Source organism: Ambystoma mexicanum, chromosome 6p (assembly GCF_040938575.1).
Source record: "Ambystoma mexicanum isolate Mex_15411 chromosome 6p, UKY_AmexF1_1, whole genome shotgun sequence".
Classification (NCBI taxonomy): Eukaryota; Metazoa; Chordata; class Amphibia; order Caudata; family Ambystomatidae; genus Ambystoma; species Ambystoma mexicanum.
The window spans coordinates 1,348,977,413-1,348,998,419 of NC_090935.1; the positions used below are offsets into that span (position 1 = coordinate 1,348,977,413).

The following is a 21,007-nucleotide window of genomic DNA, read 5'->3' on the forward strand; positions in this document are numbered from 1 at the left end:
TGGATGGAGAAGTAGATGGATAGATGGATGGAAGGAAGATGAACAGGTGGTGTGTGAGTGGATAGGGAGGCGGAATGGTGGATGCGCTGTCAGGCAGATAGGTGGAGCATGACTGGTATGTGAGTCTACATATTGCACACACACACACACACACACACACACAACTAGGTGCATCAAAAGGACAATGTATATAAGACAGAAACACCAACCTCACACACATTTCCAGGTGGTGTATGTTGCAGACATAAACACAGAACTGTAGAGCTGTGAAAAAACATACTATGCATATATAACAAATAGAATTCACACAGGCATTTGCCAATGATGCAGAGCATACACACACATATTTGCATGCGCACACACATGCACTCACACCCTATCAGTATACTGTAGGGCTGTTATGAAGAGCTACCCATGTGTGACAGGGAAAGAGCATATGACTGTTAGGCATGTTTGTGCATGGTGCTTGGACACACACACACACACACAAACACACGCACAAGTTAATACACTACATGGCTGCAACTAACACAAAGCATACATTTCCAATCACCCATTTCCAAAGCACCCCGGAAGTGCACTGCAAGTGCTGCTTTGCTGTGAGGACCCGCTGGTGTGCTGGTGTGCTCCTGCCTGTTCCTTCTACGGGAAGGTGCCCATGCACAAGAGGAAACAAATCATCTGAAGTGCGGCGAAACGGGTTGCTGGACTTCATTCTCCAGAGTAATTATTCTGCATTCAACCTACTTGGGGACTTATTGTCTTTGGACGTTGGGCTATGTGTTTGGCCCCCTTCTGACTCTCCTTTGCTACAACAACCTAAGGAGCCTATACTCTCTCCTAAGGAGCCTGCGTGCACTGTGTCTTGCATTTCCTACTATGCAAGTGCCCCTGTGATACTTACGTTCTTTTTTCTTTTTTTTCTGTACGCAGATCCTCATCGTGCGGGACCCGCCCCCTCCCATCCGCCCACCGTTCCTCGTTGTGCATTAAACCCGGGTGCACGCGCACCCGCGCCCGCATCCCGGAAGTGCACTGCAAGTGCTGTTTTGCTGTGAGGACCCGCGGGTGTGCTGGTGTGCTCCTGCCTGTTGCTTCTACGGGAAGGTGCCCATGCACAAGAGGAAACAAATCATCTGAAGTGCGGCGAAACGGGTTGCTGGACTTCATTCTCCAGAGTAATTATTCTGCATTCAACCTACTTGGGGACTTATTGTCTTTGGATGTTAGGCTATGTGTTTGGCCCCCTTCTGACTCTCCTTTGCTCCAACAACCTAAGGAGCCTATACTCTCTCCTAAGGAGCCTGCGTGCACTGTGTCTTGCATTTCCTACTATGCAAGTGCCCCTGTGATACTTAGGTTCTTTTTTCTTTTTTTTTTTTTCTGTACGCAGATCCTCATCGTGCGTGACCCGCCCCCTCCCATCCGCCCACCGTTCCTCGTTGTGCATTAAACCCGGGTGCACCCGCGCGCGTACCCCGGAAGTGCACTGCAAGTGCTGTTTTGCTGTTCGGCTGTGCGGCGGGGTAAGGGGCGTATTTGTACATGTTCCGTTAAATATAGTATATCATGGTCAAAACAGGTGCACAATTTTGTACATACTTATGTGTTACTCTGGCAATTTTCTTGTTTGGCTGGGATATTTTCACGGGGATAGCCTGCCCTACTTTAGCCACCAAGAGCAAGTGTGTTGAGAGCTTATTTTCTTGTTGTATATTTAACAAATAAGTCGCAGTATGGTTAAGGGCTTGCGAAGTGGTCGGAAGCTTCTAGAAGCGGTATCTATAATACCTGACATCACTGTGAGCGAGGATATGTCTGCTGAGTGTGTGGCTCCACTAATTCCTCAAGCTCCTATGTTATCTACACCGGGCCATTTAGAGTGTGAGGCATCGTCTGTTGATCTTGTAGCTACATCAATACACCAAGCTACAATGTCAATAAATGAGTGCACTCCTGCAGTCATGAAAACCAGGGTATTCAACGAAATGGGTGTAGCTCCCAAATTTGATATTAATGCTATGATACACTGCTCTGGTAATAGGGCTGACCCTTTAGTGAGAAACACTAAATTTGAGTTTAAGGATCTGAATAATAGTGCTCCAAGTTTTTCCCCTGCAATTGACTTGAAACAAAGTAATGATATTGGACTATACAGTATCTCTAACATCTCCTATAAAGAAGAAACAGTTGATTGCTCAGTAATGGGTCCCACCATTGAAGCAGAGCTAAGCAAACGTATTCGTCTCTCTCTTGGACCTTCAACTCCTCTGAATCAGAAATTGGTCGGGAGAGAAGATGTTTTCATGTTGAGTACTAGAAGTAAACCTGTTCCCATTAGTAACCCTGACACTTTGAGTGGTGAAAATGTCTAACTGACCTGGGAAATGGATTATGAACCAAATGAATCCTTAAATAAACCCATGGTTAGTTCACCTAAAGCTTCTAGTACTCAAACTGCCCTAAATGATCGGATGAACCTTGATATTAATGAATTCCAATTGAGTTTGATTGGAAAAGATAAAGAGGCCTCTAATAATGATGTCCGCTCTGAGAGCATCAAACTTGATGCACCATCTTTAAGTCCTGATTTCCCTGTCTTATCAAGAATTCTCAACTTACTGGATAAGGGCCATGAGCGCTCCGACTATGAAATAGGAATCATGAGAGAAGCTATCGCTGACTTATCTAACAAAACTAACAGAATTGAAGGCCTACTCTTTACTTGTGACGCGGTGGTTGCTCTAACTAATAGACTACCCAAGAAAAAGGATATGGTGGATAGTGCCATTCAATTTGATGGCATATTTAACATACCTACGCAGAAAAGATGCTCTTATGCCAGTTCTGCTATCCCCAGATCTTTGAACTCAACCTGTACACAGACTGATGTTATTGTTGACCACTTGTGTAAAGTTCTGTCCACTGTCCAAAAAATTGAGCATTATCTGGATAAAATGCATACAGAGTCTTCTGCAACTCAAGCAGTGATCTCTCCTGCTGTCACCGGGGTTGAATTCATGAACATATCCCAAAGTCCCGATAGCCCATCCCAGCTGATGGATTTAATTGATCTAGCGGGTGAATGTTTCATGATGGGAGACCCTAAAATGTCAGAAACTAGTAACGGTGATCTCCCACTGAAACCTATAACAGTTCTAACCCGAAGAGAAAAAAGGCTAGCTGGCAGGGCTTTGAAAAGGAAAGCTAAAGCGTCGGCCTTGGCAAAGAAACATGGGAGGGCCGCGCTAAACGCCCAAACTAAAGCTATGCCGGTTATCCCTGAGAATGACGCGGTGATTAATCTTTCTCAACTTGATGACGAATCAAGACTGTTATGTGATATCAAGCCCCCTAATAAAAGCAAAGAAAAAACAAATGGGGATGAAAAACAAAAGAGTATCCAGGAAATTGTTAATGTAAAAAGGAATGGTGTAAGGACTGATTGTTCCTCGAACCATCAATCCAGTCCACTCCCCTCAGGCATCTCTGGGGGAGGGTTGCAAATGTCGCTTTCTCAATTCTACCCGATAAGCCATAAACAAACTTCCGTCTGCAAAGGGAAAAGTAAGGTTACGATACCCGTCTGCAAAGGGAAAAGTAAGGTTACGATACCCAGGGCTTGTCCCTCTCAGCCTGCTGACAATGACCTACTAGAGAGTTCTTCTACTGAGCCATGGATGTTGGGTGTATTGGGTAGGGATCCATTAAGATGTCTGGAAGGTTCAAAGGTCTTAAAAGCTGACATAGGGCCTATGCCTTCACCCCCTAAAGTTATGTCCTGTAAAGAAAATGAAAATGAAGCTTTAGCATCAACGGAATTGGTTGATTTAAATGTGGCGGGTTGTTTTAATAGCAGCCCAAAAGCGGACAACAATGAGTTTGAGCCCATTCTTGATCCACCGTACATACTTCGTTGGGAAAGTGACCCCAATATTAACGGCAAATTAACTTTGAATCGGTCATCCCTCTTAAAAGCGTTTCACACAATACCCTGCCTGAGAACCATAGTATCAGATGATATTGATTGGGTAAGACTAGCTAACAGATACAATAACAGGATGACATGTGGATTCTATTCCAGACTTATTATGAAACTTGTTTGGGAACAAAAAGAAAACTTTGAATTTATTGGATTGACCCCCTTTTTAGTACAGTCTGATTCGGATGCTAGAATTTTCCTTGATAAACCAATTGCTTCCATAGTCACCAGTGACCATAATACGATGCTATTGCAGCCTCCCCAAATTAGTGGTGATCTGGTTAAACAGTTATTAGCAATGGCTGCTGTATTATCAGGTTTAAATACACTACCTCATTCTACATCGGCGACTGTATCGGTGGTGCCACCCTAGCCCTGCGAACTTACAATCAATTGAATGTTTGTCATGGAACTGTTGTGGGTTGGCTAACCTGAAAAGATGGTGGGGATCCACCAACCCAAGTGAACTTCCGGCTATGTTGCTATTACAAGAGACAATGCATGCCTCCCAGCTGTCGTTTGATGGTTTTGTTTGTTACTCTCAACCTGCAACCCAAGGAGTAAAGGGTAGACCGTCGGGTGGTCTTGCAATTTTAATAAATAATGCTTGTACGTATCTAACGGAACTTGTCTATAAGGATCCAAATGTATTAGCCATAGAAATAGCACCGGTTTCTCCGCAAGGCAAATTTCTCATCCTGTTGTGCATATATTGGAATAGATTGACGATAACGTTTAATGAAATCACTGACATTCTGGATGCTATCTTAGAAGGTGCTTTTGCTCGACACAATGAGGTTAGTGTAGTGGTTGGTGGCGATTTCAACTCTTCATGCTTATGGCAAAAGCTTTGTCCGGGATACCAACCCGTTCCTACTGCGCCTAGTTCGGCTAGGAATGGGTTGAAATGGATAGAGTTTTTCCTTAACTGGGACATTCAGGTAATTCCTACTAATTCAGTGTACTATACATACACTTGGTCTAGGGGAGGTTTGTACTCACACATTGACCATTTTTTTACATCCTCGAATACTTGCCTCTTAGCGGACAATGTGAATATCAAGAATCTGGGATTTGGTGATCATAATGCTATTTCAATACAATTGAAATTAGAGGGTTGGGGTTTTACCCCATTTTACTCTCTAAAGTTGGTTGAGAATGATCGCCCAGGTTTAACGGTCAGATGAATCCCTCGGTATGCTTTCAACTTACGGAGCGTATTAGAGATGAATTGGGGTTGATCAAATGTTTGAATGTTTCTCTCCAGGACCCTGCAGGTGTTGACCAGTATATCTCTAAAATGATTGAATTCAATCTGCTGGAAATGTCCAAGTATAGAAAACCGCCGCCGGTCGTTAAACCACACCGACACAAATTTAATATTGAAATTTACCACCTTAAGAAGACCAGAAATTATAAATTACATAGATTATCGAAGCTGTTGCTTGATACAACACAATATCTCATGCAAAGAAAAACTATTCTAGCTACATATAAAATTGCTGTGAAAAACCTAAAAATGCAGCTATACAAGAATGACAACTATAATATGCTTTATCACATCTTGAAAAGTGATACACGTAAAACTTGGGCTTTGCTAAGAATGATAAATGGTAACAATGAAGGGTTGAAAGAAAATGCTATCTCAGCTGATCGATGGGTCAGCTACTTCAGGCAGAAATATGAATTACCCACAACGTTCCTAAATTATCCTTACCTAGTGACCCAGAATAATATACCTATGTGCTCCCCTTGGAGCAATGATGATATTTCTCGGGCCATTAAGAAATCTAATCCTTCTAGGGCCATGGGCCCAGTTGGTATCCCAGCTTGTCTCTATAGATCTGATATACAGTTGTGGGCCATGATCTTGCAAAATAAATTTGATGCAGTATTTACTTCTCAAACTATTCCGAGCTCATGGCGCTCCGCTAATATTATACCTATATACAAACATGGTCCTATTGATGACCCCAGTAACTTTCGCCCCATTGCGCTAACCGATGCGTCCTCTAAGGTATTTTGTCTACTAATTCTGGAAGAACTCCAAGTATTTATGAAAACTAACACCACCCTTTCTAAATTTCAGACTGGTTTTCGCCAGCAAATGGGATGCACTCTTAACGCTACCATTATCGCCCATATTGAGTGGAATTCCAAGCATAATCACTCTGGAGCAGTTTACATGGCTGCTCTCGACTTGTGCTCTGCTTTCGATACTGTGGTAAGGGACCTCCTGTGGCTAAAGATGAAGGTGTTGGGCTTCCCTGGATATCTAATAGCGCTTATACACCTACTCCATATTGACACTACTTATAGAGTACGCCTTAATAAGGAAGGTATGCTAACCGGACAGATACCATCTAAAGTGGGGCTAAAGCAGGGGTGTACTCTAGCAGCCGTATTGTTCAACTTGTATACCTGTGATATTGAGGAATGTTGGTCAAACGAAGTGATTTACCCAATTCGTATAGGTCGAACCAAATTGAACTATATTAGCTTTGCGGATGATATCCTTATTTTTTGACAAAACTCCTTTTGGCCTACAGCACAAACTTAATGCTTTCAGCTCTTATGCCAATGCCCACAACTTGAAAATTAACCATTCCAAATCACACATTTTGATGTTTAAAGACGGCCATAAAAAAACTTGCACCTACACATGGTTTATGGAAGATACTCGGATTGCTATAATTCAAGAATTTAAATACTTGGGGTATCCACTTTCGAATTCATTTTCAAAGTTTTGGTGGAGAAATAAAATATGTGAAAAAATTAAACCCCTCATATCCCATATGAGAGTAATAATGGGTAAATACTGTGGGTTTTCGCTCTTACCCGTTCTTCAATCAATTTTACACCTTAAAAGTGAAACCTTCAATTCTCTACATGTTAGATATGTGTCTATATGAAATAGATGACATCTTAGATACACTTCAAGGAGGTATTTGGAAAAATGTGTTCCAAATGATATAGTTCGGCATGAACTTGGTATTCTTCCATTGTCAGCTAAACGGAATTGGAGACTTTTGAGTAACTATGTGAAAATTCGGAATCCTCCTGCTAATTCATTGTATGAAGACTTAAATGAGCATCTTGCTTTGGGTTGCATGAAACCTTTGTCAAAATACGCTGAAAAAATGAATGATCTAATGGGTCTTCTTGGTATCCTGAAGGAGGATCTAATGTTAGGTCTTCCTAGTTGCAAACAAAAATTATACCTTTACTACTGGAGCTGCCAGGCTGATAGAATTGGGTCTTATCGATCTTACTATGAGTATGCCCGGTTCAGAAGAAAAATGGGTGAGCGACCAGGATACATAATGCAGTTTCCTTCAGCCTTGGGTCGCAACTCATACTTAAGATTTAAACTTAATTTGTTTTATACTAATGAACGTTTGTGTAAATGGGGTACTGGTGAAACTGAATTTAATAATGGCAGCTGTCGTTTTTGCAAAGAAATTACCATACTTGAGACTCTTAAACACCTAGTGATCTATTGCAAATATTTTGAAGACCTGAGACATATCAGGTTTGGTGACTATATGATCACCAACTCTGTCCTGTCTCGTGAAACTTTATGGAGTAGATGTATGCTGGGTGAAAGCACAAAGTTAATATTGAAATTATTATCGGTTTTAACGACCATTGATTCGAAACTGATGGAGTGCATTGAAAGATAAGACGTCTTTTCAGTCAATGTATTTGATATGTGAAGGATTGGATTATTCTATTATGCGAATTTGTGTGGTATCTTTTGTCATGGTATTTTAATGTGTAAAGAAGAATGTTTTGTAAATAATGTATTTGTAAAGGTTTTAAACCAAACACAATAAAAAAAAAAAACATTTCCAATTAGAATATGTTCAAAATGTATTTTGTATGGAATGTATTTTTCTTATTGACCTAATTTGATTAATTGATTTTGAAAAGGGGCTACACGCTACTTATTGATCATTAATATAGGGTAGTTTTTGTAATTTATTAAACCCTTTCAAGATTTCTAGTTTTTATTAGAGTTAAAATCTTAATCATTTTTTGAATCAAATGTGGAATCAGAAAAAACGTACAATAAATGTTTTTACTCATATGATGCAACAATAAAGAGGCGTCTTCCTGTGGATAAACCACTTCATTGGTGTACTTGCTAAATAGTTTGAAACCACATCTGCCAAATGTAGAATGACTTATGCACTAAGTACCAGGCCATTATGTTCACTGGTGGGTTCCCAATACGAGCTTGATTCTGACTACTAAATCCTAAATGTAGTGACCACCTAATATTGACAGGTCACTCGTAATTGAAGTTAAATGAAGTCCCTTGGTTTCTCTACACACTTATGTCGCACAGTGGACATTTTGGCAGGAATTTCACAAAAAGCAGAGCCAATCGAAGTTATCAGTGACCCTGAATTGAAAAAGAAATTGATGAAATGGTCTGTGATCACAAAGAACATATCTGATGTTCAAAGGGATTCATAAACAAAAGTACCATGGACATAATGTGCCTGTTCACAACATTACAATGGGATGCAAAGTACACAATGGTTTAAGTCGCCTGTCATTCAAATTAGCAGAAGTGCAAGGCATTCTGGGAAGGGACAATCACAGAAGTGACCATTGTTTGTAGGAAATGTTTGACCGTGAGGCTTTCCCGGAAGTGATTGTTACAGAAAATGGAGCGCATCCGACATTTCTGCAGAGCATTGTTTCACCCCAGAGCAAATGGCCTGGTCTAAAGGGTCACTGTGATAAAGAGGGGTTGTGTACTACCGAGAGGCAGGAGGAGGAGCAGTGTGATGTTGGATTTTGTGAGGCAGACGGGGCGGTGGGAGGAGTTGTGAGTTTATGTGAGCTAAGTATTGATTGGTGGGTCTGGTGCACATCATCCTTTAGGATGGGGAAGCACCTGCGTGGGTCCGCCCACGCCTCCGATAATTGAGAAGAAGAAGAAGAAAGGAGGTGTTGATGCAACTGACAGGGGTGTATTGCTTCACACCAACACAAAAATAAATGTGTCTCCTTTTTTGTTACAGGAAGAAGCTGGGAGCGGGACTCGGTCGTGTCCCAGATTTACGGGCAATGCCCTGAGTGTTGACGTGGACATGGAAATAGAAGAGATGAAAAAGGATTAGAAATGCTCCATGAAATGTGTTAAAATAGGACACAAGAGTTCTGAGCAGGGGTGGAACATGAAGTAATGGTGCCTATCCACGAGGGGTGGCAAAAGACACATTTTGTTTCATGGGTAATTTGGTGATTGCAAATGTCAAGAAATATCTGTCGGTGTTAAAAAAAAAGTGCCAAAGTTTAGTTTTTAAGAGTGATATCTAAAGGGCTTATTTTGAAGCTCCCTGTACTACCATGGCAGGGACTTGTAACGTTTGCACTTAAGAGTAGATTCCTTGCCACCAAAGTTTGCTCATTTGCATAGTGGAATGCAAACGGGGAGGGCAAAAAGGTGGCGTACGAGCTTGTACGGTGCCCTTTTGCACCACGCAGTGCCATGCGCTCATGGATTCGCATGGAGTCCGCCGATTTTTGCTGGTGAAAAAAAACGGCGGCCTCCATAGGAATCCCCAGCATTTGTATAGGCATGAAAATCCATGCCGTCGCAAATGCTGGGGTATTTGTATGGCCAAGTGGAAGAGAGTGTCGGAAATGGAAGTTATGTTTCACCCCTCTTCTCTGACATACAAATGAATGAAAATGAGACATGACGTTAATGGAGGGCGTACAAGCCTGACGCAAGGCTTTTACATCTTCCATTTCCATTACGTCTCATTGAACATGAGCTCCTCAATGTCATGGGAAGAAAAAAGCTGAAGCAAAACTGCCCCCATGAAGCGAGAAAGGTTGGTTCCAAATGTCCTGAAAAGGGATTTCTGTCATTTGTGGTGGCATATTGACTCTTCCGCCCAACCTGACCTCGCCCTGTTTTATGATATGATTTGGTATTCATAATGCGCCTGTACACGAGTGGTTCTAGGTGCCATGTTGGGGCCTATGGGGGGCAAAGGGCTGCCATGTGACCCTCTTAAAATGTGTTTGCAGCGTGGCTAACAGCAGACTCCAGCATATGTCGCAGGGCCACAATGACTACCCTTCAAAAACTGTTTGCCCAATAGCAACCAACCAGATTTGCTGTTTTTGGATTAGCTAATCTGGTTTGCTTTTACTGCACTGGGGGACCTTGTTTGGCATATATGGACCAATCAACTAGCTAAAAAGGGGTCTGCATATAGTTTGCCTGGACCCAGATATCATTTTGCCAATGTTTTCCAGGCTTAAAACAAACAACTTGACCAATTTACAAAAGTAGTCTTTTAGGACCACATTCCCACTCCTCGCGAAGGCTTGTTGCAAATCTATCCAGTGGTTTGGGCAGTAAGTGGGAGCACATTGTGATACCCCTATAACGTTGCCCCTCATTATGCAACCTTATGCACCTTTCCAGAAAAAGTTGGCTTGTTTGGAAAGTTTCATGATGAGTCCTCGAACTATAATCAAGTTATAAATATCTAAACAAGTGTTCGTACTGTAAAGAGCAATGCTGACCTTGTAATGCGCCCCCGCCCAGGGTGAAATAATGCTAAGCATTGGACCCTAGGTGGGAGATAATGTGTACTCCCCTACGCGATAATATTTTGGCAAAACCCTTGCTGTCAACGTTTGACATAGATATTGGTTTAGAAGAACTACAGATATGTTTACTTTTATTTGCTAAAATTCATGTACTTGCTCTCTTTCAAATTTCAGCAACAATGAGTTATTCCATACTTTATTGTGTTGTGTTTAATAGAATTTGAATTCAGTATTTGGGCAATATGTTATACATTTCCATGTACTTTGGGCCGATTTTACTGCTTTATTTACTACAAAATGTGGGATGGACCCACACCGCGCCCTCTCTATATGCTTTGCTCAAACTTACCATCTATTTTGTTGTGGTAAAAAAGCAGCAACAAAGGCGGCAAAAAGCATCTCGTTGAAAATGCCATTTGGCAAAAGTGGGTAATACCAATTTCCTCAGGGCTCTGTGTTCATGAATTTTAATTGATATTTGTGCTTAGAAAACATTAATGTGTTTGAGTTTGTGAATGAAGCACTACGTGTGTAACACGTGAAACCTTGTACCTTTTCTTATATTGTGAAAATGGAAACTAGAGATCCACGAAAACATAGTTGTGCAGAAAAAGCAAACTTCTACTAAAGAGCAGAGGTGAAACATAGATGCCCTGCCATGCAGGACAATTCAGCGCCACCCAAGCATTTGCTACCGGCCAATAATGTTACGGTAACCAAGGCCTGCAAGCAAGAGAGGAATTAATTTGTTCCAGCCATAGTGCTCGCCGGTTTCGGGGACTTACCATGCAGTTGAAAGGCGTGGCCACTGTTAACAGCTCCTGTGTTCTCCAGCAGGTCCCGGTAGGCATCCAGATCCTTGTAGAAGACCGAGTAGGCATTTCTGTAGTAGTTGAAAGGATCCACAAGGTACTGCAGAAGGGACACAGAGATATGATATGACATTGATAACGCGCCTATACACAAGTGTTTCAAGCCGCATTCAAGGGAGGGGAACAGAGGGAAAACAGAGACAACGATCTTACTAGGCCAGGTGATCTTGAGATCGCACAAGTGCAGCGGAGTGGGGGAAGAGGAAAAGTGCGAAGGGGGAAGGAGGGAGGAAAAGTGCAGTACATAGGAAAACCAGTAATATAAAAACAATAAATACAAACAATAAATAAGAAGTGCGGCCAGCTGGTGGCAGGTGCAAGGGTAAGTGCAGACATCAGGTGTCAAGTGCTGGTAGGGAGCTGTCAGGATACAGAAACAGCCCACGGAGTGCAGGGTTGCCGGGGGGCAGTGCAGGTGTGCAACTGGCTGGGAGAGGACCTGCGCCGGAGAACAGAGGGTAGCCAGGTGACCAGTGCAGTTTCAGTTTCAGCCAGGAGTTCAGCAGGGAAGACGAGGAGAGAAAGCAGAAGCAAAGAGGAAGGTCTTGAGGTGCTTCCGGAACCGGAGATGGGTCTCAATTTTCAGAGAGGCAGGGAGGCTGTTCCAGAGGGAGGCCCCCGCCGAAGAAAGAGATCTACCACCAACTCGTTCCTTGGAGAAGCGACTGACCCTGAGGGAGTTGGAGGCAGATGAGCAAAGAGCTCGGGAAGGAAGATATTTAGGAAGAGAGAGTTGAAGGTATTGAGGCCCCAGGTCCCAGTAGGCCTTGTGGACAATGCAGAGGGTGATGAACTTAATCCTCGCAGCCACTGGGAGCCAGTGCAGAGATTTCAGGCCTGGAGGGATACAATCCCTGGGCTTGAGGCGAAGGACAAGTCTCGCAGTCCTGTTCTGGATGAGTTGGAGAGGGCAGAGAGTAGAAGCAGGCAGATTTAGAAAGAGGCTGTTGCAATAGTCCAGCCTAGAGAGAACTAGAGCTCTGGAGACAGTGAGCTTCTAGGGGAAGGAGAGGAAAGGCAGAATACCTCAGAGGTGCAGCTGGTAGTGTGACTTCTTAGATACGTCAGAGATGTGAGGAGTGGAGGAGAGTGTGGAGTCGAAGATGACCCCGAGGTTTTTAGCCTCACAGGTGGGATCAGGAAGACGGCCAAGAGAGGCCGGCCAGAGAGTGACAGGAAAGGAGGCTGCGGGTGTGCCGATAAGGAGAATCTCAGTCTTACTGGCATTAAGGCAGAGATCATTGGCGGCACGCCACTCCTGGATAGCAGACAGTCAGAGATGAGACAAGGAGAAGAGGTGGCTGAGGGGAGTCTGTAAATGAGCTGAGTGTCATCCGCCTAGCACTGAAAGTTGGGGCAGAGAGCGGCAATGCGGTGGCCAAGAAGTGCCAGGTATTAATTGAACAGCCAGGGAGAGAGGTTAGATCCCTGGGGAGCACCACAGGTAGAGATAGAGATAAAGGAGAGGAAGTACCCAAGTTGGACCTGGGAGGGACGATCAGAGAGGAAAGAAGTCAGCCAAGCCAGGGCCTGACCAGTAGGAGCCAGGTTATCGCAGAGACGGTTGAGCAGGATGGCAGAGAGTTGATGTAATCAAGTCATATGATGAAAACTTTACGAAAAGATTCCACCAGCAATTTCGTTCTGTACCATTATGACAAACACCCAATGGGAAAATCAGACATCCAACATCAATAGATGGAAAACTACCATATACACAAATATTTTCAGAAGCTCAAATTTAACTTGAGGGCCCTTAATGTCTGGATCAGTACCTAAATATAAGGTGGCTGACTACACCTTGCAGAAATGTCTTCATCACCAGACATGTACAGACAATGTCTTCTCTTCAGAACCTCCTCCTTGCCACTGCCCTCTTAGCTACTACTCCTTGCTCGGCGTCTGGAAAGCAAACTTTAGCTTCAACTGTGAATTCTCCTGACCCCTTCCCTCTTCATAGCCCCTCCCTATTCTTCAATCACGCGGCCCCAGGGCTCAACACTGGAAGACCCTGAGTCTTCCCCCCCTTCTAATGGTCCTCTCTCCCATTGTCTCTTTCATAGTCAACTAGCTGGTTCCATAATGTATCTTTCGGGTTCAATAGTGGATGTCCCTTGAATTCTTTTGCCCCATCCATGGCCCTCCCCACCTTTTGAAGCAAATGATGCTACAAAGTAGCATGTGACAATAAATAAATATATAGGCGCATTAAAAATATGCCCGCTTGAGGGCTGAGAAGACTGTTTTTGGGCCTGCTGCCAGCAGCACGTAGGCGACATCTTACAAGCGTAGGCTTGACGTTTTTTGCAAGTAGACCGCAGACACATTTACACAAGTCTGACCAAGAATGCTTCACTGGGATTGCCAAATGCATTCAAAAAGATTCAAACGAACACATGTGTAGAAATGTCACCCCACCTATTTGTGTATTTGGAGTTTTTTAAAGCATGGGCCCAGTCCTATCAGGGTTGGGGCACTGTACATATGTGACCTTTTGGCAGTCGTAGTAAAAAGATAGGAAGTACGGAGCATAAACAGGAAACTAAGAGACTTGTGAACTAAAGAAATAATTACAAAGGTGAAATGGGTACAATCAGTTAAGAGTGTCATAGTGGTATCACGCCAGCAGGTTTGAAAAAGGCACATAGACAAAAAAAATGTGGATTCATTCAAGCACAAAGAGGCCTCCAAGAGCAACCCTTAAACCCCTGTAAGGGCGGCGACTAAGGATTGACAGTCAAGTTACATACAATAAGGACCTGAAAATATGCAACAAGAAAGAGGCATGTGAAGGAGCAAAGGTATTTCATTGCAAGTAAATAACTGGCTCAATGTCTAGTGGGTTGGCCTGGTGACTAGGGCTATGGATTAAAAACGGAATTACACAATAGATGAATGTGGGAGTGTGACGCACTGACTTCTGGCTGCAGGAGTACATGGATGAGTAGAAGATAAAGCACCCACTCAGCCCTCACACTTCTACAAGCCAAGAGCCAACACAATAATAGAGGTAGGACAGGCACAGTTAAGAGGTACACCTCCTTTGCATTCACTGGTAACGTGGACTGGGGGAAGGCTGTACTCTCAAGAGGCTGTGAATGTGGTTCAATAGCAACCCAAACAGTCCAAATTGAAGGAATACCCATTTCAAGGTTCCATAGAAATATAATAATACTTTAATTAAACATACCACGTACAATAATAACTAAATAGGAAAACACTACACATAACCCGCTCCAGAGGAATGAACACAGAATGAGCAAAGATAGCAAGATGCAGCACTCTGAGTAATGAATCAGGGGTGTAAGGCAAGTCGTAACCACAATGCTTTTTAAAACGATATGTTCTTGGATGCAACAAGGATAAAGGGGACCAAACCAGTCTCTATGGCCCAGAAATGGACCAAGGTGGCAGTTAGCAGTCAATTGTGCAGCTCTTGGTGCTCCGACCCGTGTCAAACTAGACTTCTTGGCGCTGTGCGAGCAATTCGTAGATCGCGAGAGTGCGAAAGGCAGCAACAGAGACTCCTAGTGGTTCATATGTGTCAAATGGTTCTTGAAACATGGCTTTAAGCAGTCCAACAGCCATAAACATTGGGATCCCGCTGTCTTGGCACTCAGGGTGCTGTGAGTCCCACTCCAGGGACTCAGGGAAAGGATGGGTCCTTGTTCCTGGACTCCCAAACACAGGGGAGGCTGGCACACAACTGCAGAGGTCCTACAGCACGGTGACAATCCTGGTATAAAGGTGTCTGGTAGAGGGGCAGGTCTTGTTACAGCAGTAGGTCCACCCCCAAAGGTCACTGGGGATGGTTAGAGGACAGAGCTTGCCTTTCACCTCACAACTGGAGGACTCTGGAAAGTATTGCTCTCCCAGCAGTGTCCAAAAGATGACTCCAAGATGATTCAAAGAAATAAGTAGTGTGAGCCCCCTTCTTGTAAAGGTGAAATCACACATGTGATTGGACTAAAGCTAACCTGCCTTAATGGTTCAATCATGGCTCCTGAATGAGTGGACTATGCCCTTCTGATGTCACACCCAAACTGCTTTGCTCTAGAGAGAGTGAAGGGGACAGGAAGTAAAGATGGATGCAAAGAGAAACAAGACTTACAGAGATGTCCTGTCTACACATAGCCGGGTCTGTGGCTCAGTGGACTAATGCATTCACTACCGCGGCCTGTGTTTGTCCTCATGGTCACAGGTTTGAATCCTGGCAGGTCCACTCAGCCCTTTATCCTTCTGAGGTCGATAAAATGAGTACCATTAAGTTGGGCAACAAATAACATCTGTTATTAGTGCCAAGATGCCCCTTCTGGGGTAAATGTGTGCTTTACAAATATGCCTGCTTAGTCCACCCCCTCCCCCTTTCTCAATGTGATCTATGCAGCACCCTGGTGTGTGCCAAGTCTGTTGGGAAGAGCTGTACCATTTGATTCCTGTTCCCAGGCCAGCTTCCTGTGGAGTGGATGTCACGGGGAAAGGGTTTTATCTGCTTTTACAAGGGAGCAAAGAGAGGCAATCCCTCCAGGTTACATTCCTGCCAGTAGGGCAAGGTCTATCCTGTCTGGGGAGAATTCACATAACCCTTCAACAGCTAAACTGGGCCAAAAGGGCTGACACATGCGTGATTTCAAATTGGATGGGCCTGCAATGATCATGAGTCGTGCCATGCACCAGGTCTTAACCTAGGCATAGCTCATATTTAGCATTTACCCTGCCACCTGCATGGGCTACTTATGATCATCATAGTTTTGGCACAGGTGTGTATAGGTTAAATGCAGCCCCTACATTGCAGACACCTGGCTGTCACTGGAGCTGTCAATGGAGCACCTGTGACCTCTGAACCTGCTCTGTGCCAATGGTAAAGCTGGCTCTGCAGATCAGGATGCTGATGCAGCAGGGTACAAGTCCACACTGTGCTTTTGGCATGGAGCTTATGAAAGGGGTTATCTGATCAGCAGATAACCATTTCGGAGATGCAATTACCTGCATCATTTTATGAATTAATACAAATCAAAAAAGCCAGTGCGTTCACACCATTGCCGGATCACAGGGAGACATTGCACGCAATGCTGAGAGCGAATGCGATGGAACAAGCCATCACAGTGTGTGCAATCGCTGTACGTATTGCTAAAGTGCAGCAAATGAGAATTGGAGGCAAAGCACATAGGGGTGCACCCCTGATGTAATCCCAAGCCAAAGAATGGAGACTTTATGGATTAGTAACTTTCTGTGTAGGAATGTTCTTACACAAGAAGCTTCTAAGCAGCAACAGCAGTGGTCTGCAACCTTTGGCTCTCCCAATTTGTCTAGAACTCCACTCATCTTTAGCCAGTATAGTCAATGGTGCAGGATCATTGGAGACATAGTTCAAAGCATCTGAAGAGCCACAGTTTGCAGACCCCTGACCTACAAATATGAAATATTTTGATTCTCTCCTGCACCAGTTTTTTCCAACCAGCTAAAATTCATAATAAGAACCATAAAGTTCTCCTAAGCCTATATAAATAATGTTCTCCTAAACCTATATAAAGAAAGGGCCTTCGTACACAGGTTACTTTTTATAGGGAACACGCTTCAGTTTATGACTGCTGTAACTGAGGGATTATATATTCATAAGTACTTCTTTCGACTGCTTTCATTCAGTATGTCCCTTTTCTCTCATATCTGTATTAGTTGCACATACATAAAATTACCAAGCAGCGTACCTGCTAGAAACTGTGAAGGTGGTTTTAACCTGTCCTCAGCCTTCTGTAACATGTGGTGCACAGGGCTACAAGGTTCCCTAAATTAGACTTCACCACCTCTCATAAACTCGAAATTCCAATTCAAAATGTATTGCACTATACAAGAAACTGACAACTATGGTAGCAAGCATTTCCAGATGTAGAAAAGCACAACATCTACCAAAGCAAAACAGGGGACTGGATCTTTCCACTGGAGGGGACTCTTCCCTTGTAAAGTGCCATGCATAATCCTTCTCACCGCCTATCACGTGACAAATGTCTTCATGAGGGTAATGAGCAAAGTATGCTGTACATGACTGGTGCCCGGATTGCTTATTTTAGCCATAGTTTCTAGATTCCAGTATGAAAATTAAGTAAATAAAACACATCTAAAACGACTTGATGTTGTATTTATTTCTCTGAGGGTCATACCAGAACTCCCCAAACCAGGCTTACTTCAGAATGAATTCATTGCATTTTCCCATGGTACCACTGTCTGATGATAGAGCTGAGGGGAAAAACTGTATCCTGGCGCATATGTGCACCTTTACTATGACAGCTCCTTGTCAAGATACTCTCAGTGTCTTTGGTGGAGGATAGAATGCCCCACGCCAGATAAACATGTCCAACCGTTTTGGTGATGGTTGTACTTGTTGGCCAATTTGGGCAGGTACTCTTCATTTGTACCCCTTGCAGCAGGCCCTGTATAAACCAAATTAAAGCTGAACGTTTCGAAGTTCAGAGATTTAAGCCCACCACAAAACACAATGCAGTCAAAGTAAATGCAGTCATTTTAGCCCCCACATTTCCAGAATGGTGTGGGATTAACTGTTTTGATACCAGGTAAATATGCAATGGCGCAGGACTTTTTTGCAGCAACATTTGCACCTACCAGTCAGCTGAGAAAGGCTGTTTGCACTGACTGACCAGTGCAAAGATGGCGTTTAGCAACAGTGGATCTGTGCAAATGTCAATCCGAAGTAGGCTTGACTTGGTGTCGTTGAAAGTGTGTTGTGCTCAGCAGACAGCAGGATGAAGCAGTTGTGGACTTTGGGAGGTGTGTTATTAGATCTGGAAAAGATAATTTCTTCTGTGTTGCATGAATCACCCTGAATGGGAGGGGTAGGCCCAGACGTGGGTCCCAAGTCCCAAGCTTGCCGTACCTACTGGCCCAAGATACATCTCACTGATGATGCCCGATGACACCCAATGAGGTCACAACATGCCTGTAGCTGCATGCGCTCTCCTGCAGAAGGGATGTCACCTCGCAGTTCAGGCTGGACTGACGCTTTTGGTAGGACCAAGCCAGATTTCCATGTAGGCTTTCTACTTCTGTAATGGCACAGCAGGCTGAAAAAAAAATAGACTGGAGGGCTTCTAAGGGCAATGTTCGACGTTATGATGAACTCAATACCTTCAAGCCACCTGCCTTCAGTTTTGCTAATACACATAATTTAATTTCTCATTCAAGGTTTAGGGATAATTTATCATAGTTTCATCCCAAACCTGCACGTGACTAACATTCCTTTTTCAAAATATCATTTACAATGAAACAACACCAGAGGATGGCTGAGATGTTATCAAACAGATCCACTTCTGGTGTGATAATGCGTTTATCAATTAAATCCTTTGTGTCTCTGAGAATGAAGTGCTTGGTATCGCCTAAGACAGTATTGAAAAATAAGCACCAGCGGGAATGGATGAATCGATGGGGATTATCTCTATCCCCGCAGGTTTTTCACTTTTCCACAGTCTGACAGCATTAATGAAAATCATAATGCCCTGCCTTATGCACTTCCTGTGCATGGGCTATGGCAGTTGGCTTCCATTTTGGGCCTGAGAGAAATACGTCCATCGAGAGCAACTGCAGGGACAGTAACTTCGTAGTGGTCAGCACAGTTCAAATCTCAGATCTCATCAAATAGATTTGATTTCCAAATTCTTATGGGTGCTTTGTTGACTCGTTTCATTGTAAGGGGTTATGGTGACAGAAATATAACAAAAATGTATGTACAAGCATTGACCCCCCGAAAACAACTTGGCCTAACCATGATAGCGACCCCAGGAGTCCATTCCCATTTTTTCCTTACATTAGTTACAGGAGCCCTGAAGAGACATGAGAGGTCATTACGATCTTGGAGGTAGCCATGCAGCTATTTGCGGCATGGTACCCCCATTCCGGGTCCCGGGTCCGGGTTCCTGGAATGGGGAAATACCAGGCCATTCCGACCTTGGAGGGCCCGGTATTTCCCCATTCCAGGAACCCATCCCATTCCCATTCGAGCCCCCATAGGGCTCAATGGGAATGAGGAGCAATGCTAACAATGGGCCCGTTAATAACGTTGTTAGAATGCTGGACCGCTCACGGGACCCGCTAAGGACGCCTGGTAAAACCAGGCGTCCTTAGCGGGTCCCGCAAGTGGAACACGTAATGAGGCGGTAGGGGATTAACGGGGCCGGCAGCTCCAACGGCCCCGTTAACCCCCTACCGCCAAAGTCGTAGTGACCTCCATGGTCTGTTAGTGTTGAGTGTTGTTGAGTAGACCAACCAACCCAATAGTTTGATCCTGTCAGACCTTTTGGATATTCACAATGACTATGTATGAGAAAAAACCGGCATAAAATACACTTTAGTTAAGGTTAGTTGTGTCATTTTGGTCTTTCTAAAAACCTTCCAGGTTTTTACGATTTAGTATACCAGTGAGCTTGGCCCAACTTGCTTCCCATGCCTCTCACTAATTAGTCTTTCATCGCTTGAGCTGTGGCAGTACCTTTTGCTGCGGGCGTGTGATAATAGCCCGGAAGTTGGGCCAGGAGTCGACGACCACTTCATCCTTGAAAGGGTTTCCTCGGTTTATTGTCTTCACAGCACCAAATACCTAGAGGAGATGGGAACGAAAAATATTTGATTTTATATCTCTTATGACACACAAACAACATGCTTTAGGTTGGTCGGTTTGCGCAAGAAGCTGTGTCACTACGGCAAGCTTGCAACTTCACATATACGTATGGTATGGTATTGTTTATTTATAAAGCGCCTATACACAGGCAGTGTTTCAAAGCACTCAAGGAGGGTGGGAACATGGGGGAAAAAACAACAGTTGCTCAGAACCCTTGGAATTATGAGGTGATAACGGTCTGCACAGGCAGAGTAAGTAAAAAAAATTATACATTTAACAGTTGAGATACAGCAAATAGGCCTAACGTCGATTCTGCGGTTTTAATCAAGTGCACATTTAGGGATGAAGACAAGGAAAACAGACAGACGATCTTCAGGCAGCGATGCATTCAGATTGTGCAAGTGCATGACGGTCAGGGGAGGAGGGGTCCAAGTGCATCTATTCGGTAGAGACTGGGATAAGTGCGGAGAGAGAAGCTCTCTTGGATTTAATCAGAAGTGCAGTGGGGGATGGGGTGCAGGGCACTGAGGCAAGTGCAAAGGGGAATGGCGGGGTTGCCAGGCACCTTTGAGACCCTGAGGTACACCAAGCGGCCAGTCAGCAAAACTGTATGGAAGAAGAGGGAGAGATGGAAAGAGCATAGAGCTAGGTTAGCAGGGTAGTGGGAGAGAGAAGGAGGAGAAGAAGCGGAAGGTCTTGAGGAGTTTCCAGAACTTAAGAAGGTCAGGCTCAAGACAGAGGGTGGCAGGGAGGCTATTGCAGCGGGAGGTGCCTTCTGAGGATAAGGATCTCCCTCCAAATCTCTGCTTGGAGAACCGGCTGACTTGCAGAAGGTAGGCAGTAGATGAGCGGAGGGCTCGAGAGAGACAGTATTTAGGTAGGCAATGTTGCAGGTAAGTAGATCCCAGGCCCCAGAAAGCCTTGTGGACAATGCATAGGGTC

At 44.0% G+C, this 21,007-nt stretch overlaps 1 protein-coding gene across 1 annotated transcript in view; it reads right to left on the minus strand.

The window, feature by feature from the left end:
- GLYATL3 (glycine-N-acyltransferase like 3) overlaps positions 1 to 21,007 on the minus strand; it is a 111,314-nt gene that overhangs the window by 40,904 nt on the left and 49,403 nt on the right. The window contains exons 3-4 of the mRNA XM_069626038.1: positions 19,937 to 20,044; positions 11,353 to 11,479 (exon numbers count right to left, since the gene is read on the minus strand). Coding sequence (XP_069482139.1) covers positions 11,353 to 11,479; positions 19,937 to 20,044 — 235 coding nt within the window. The remainder of the gene's footprint in view (positions 1 to 11,352; positions 11,480 to 19,936; positions 20,045 to 21,007) is intronic.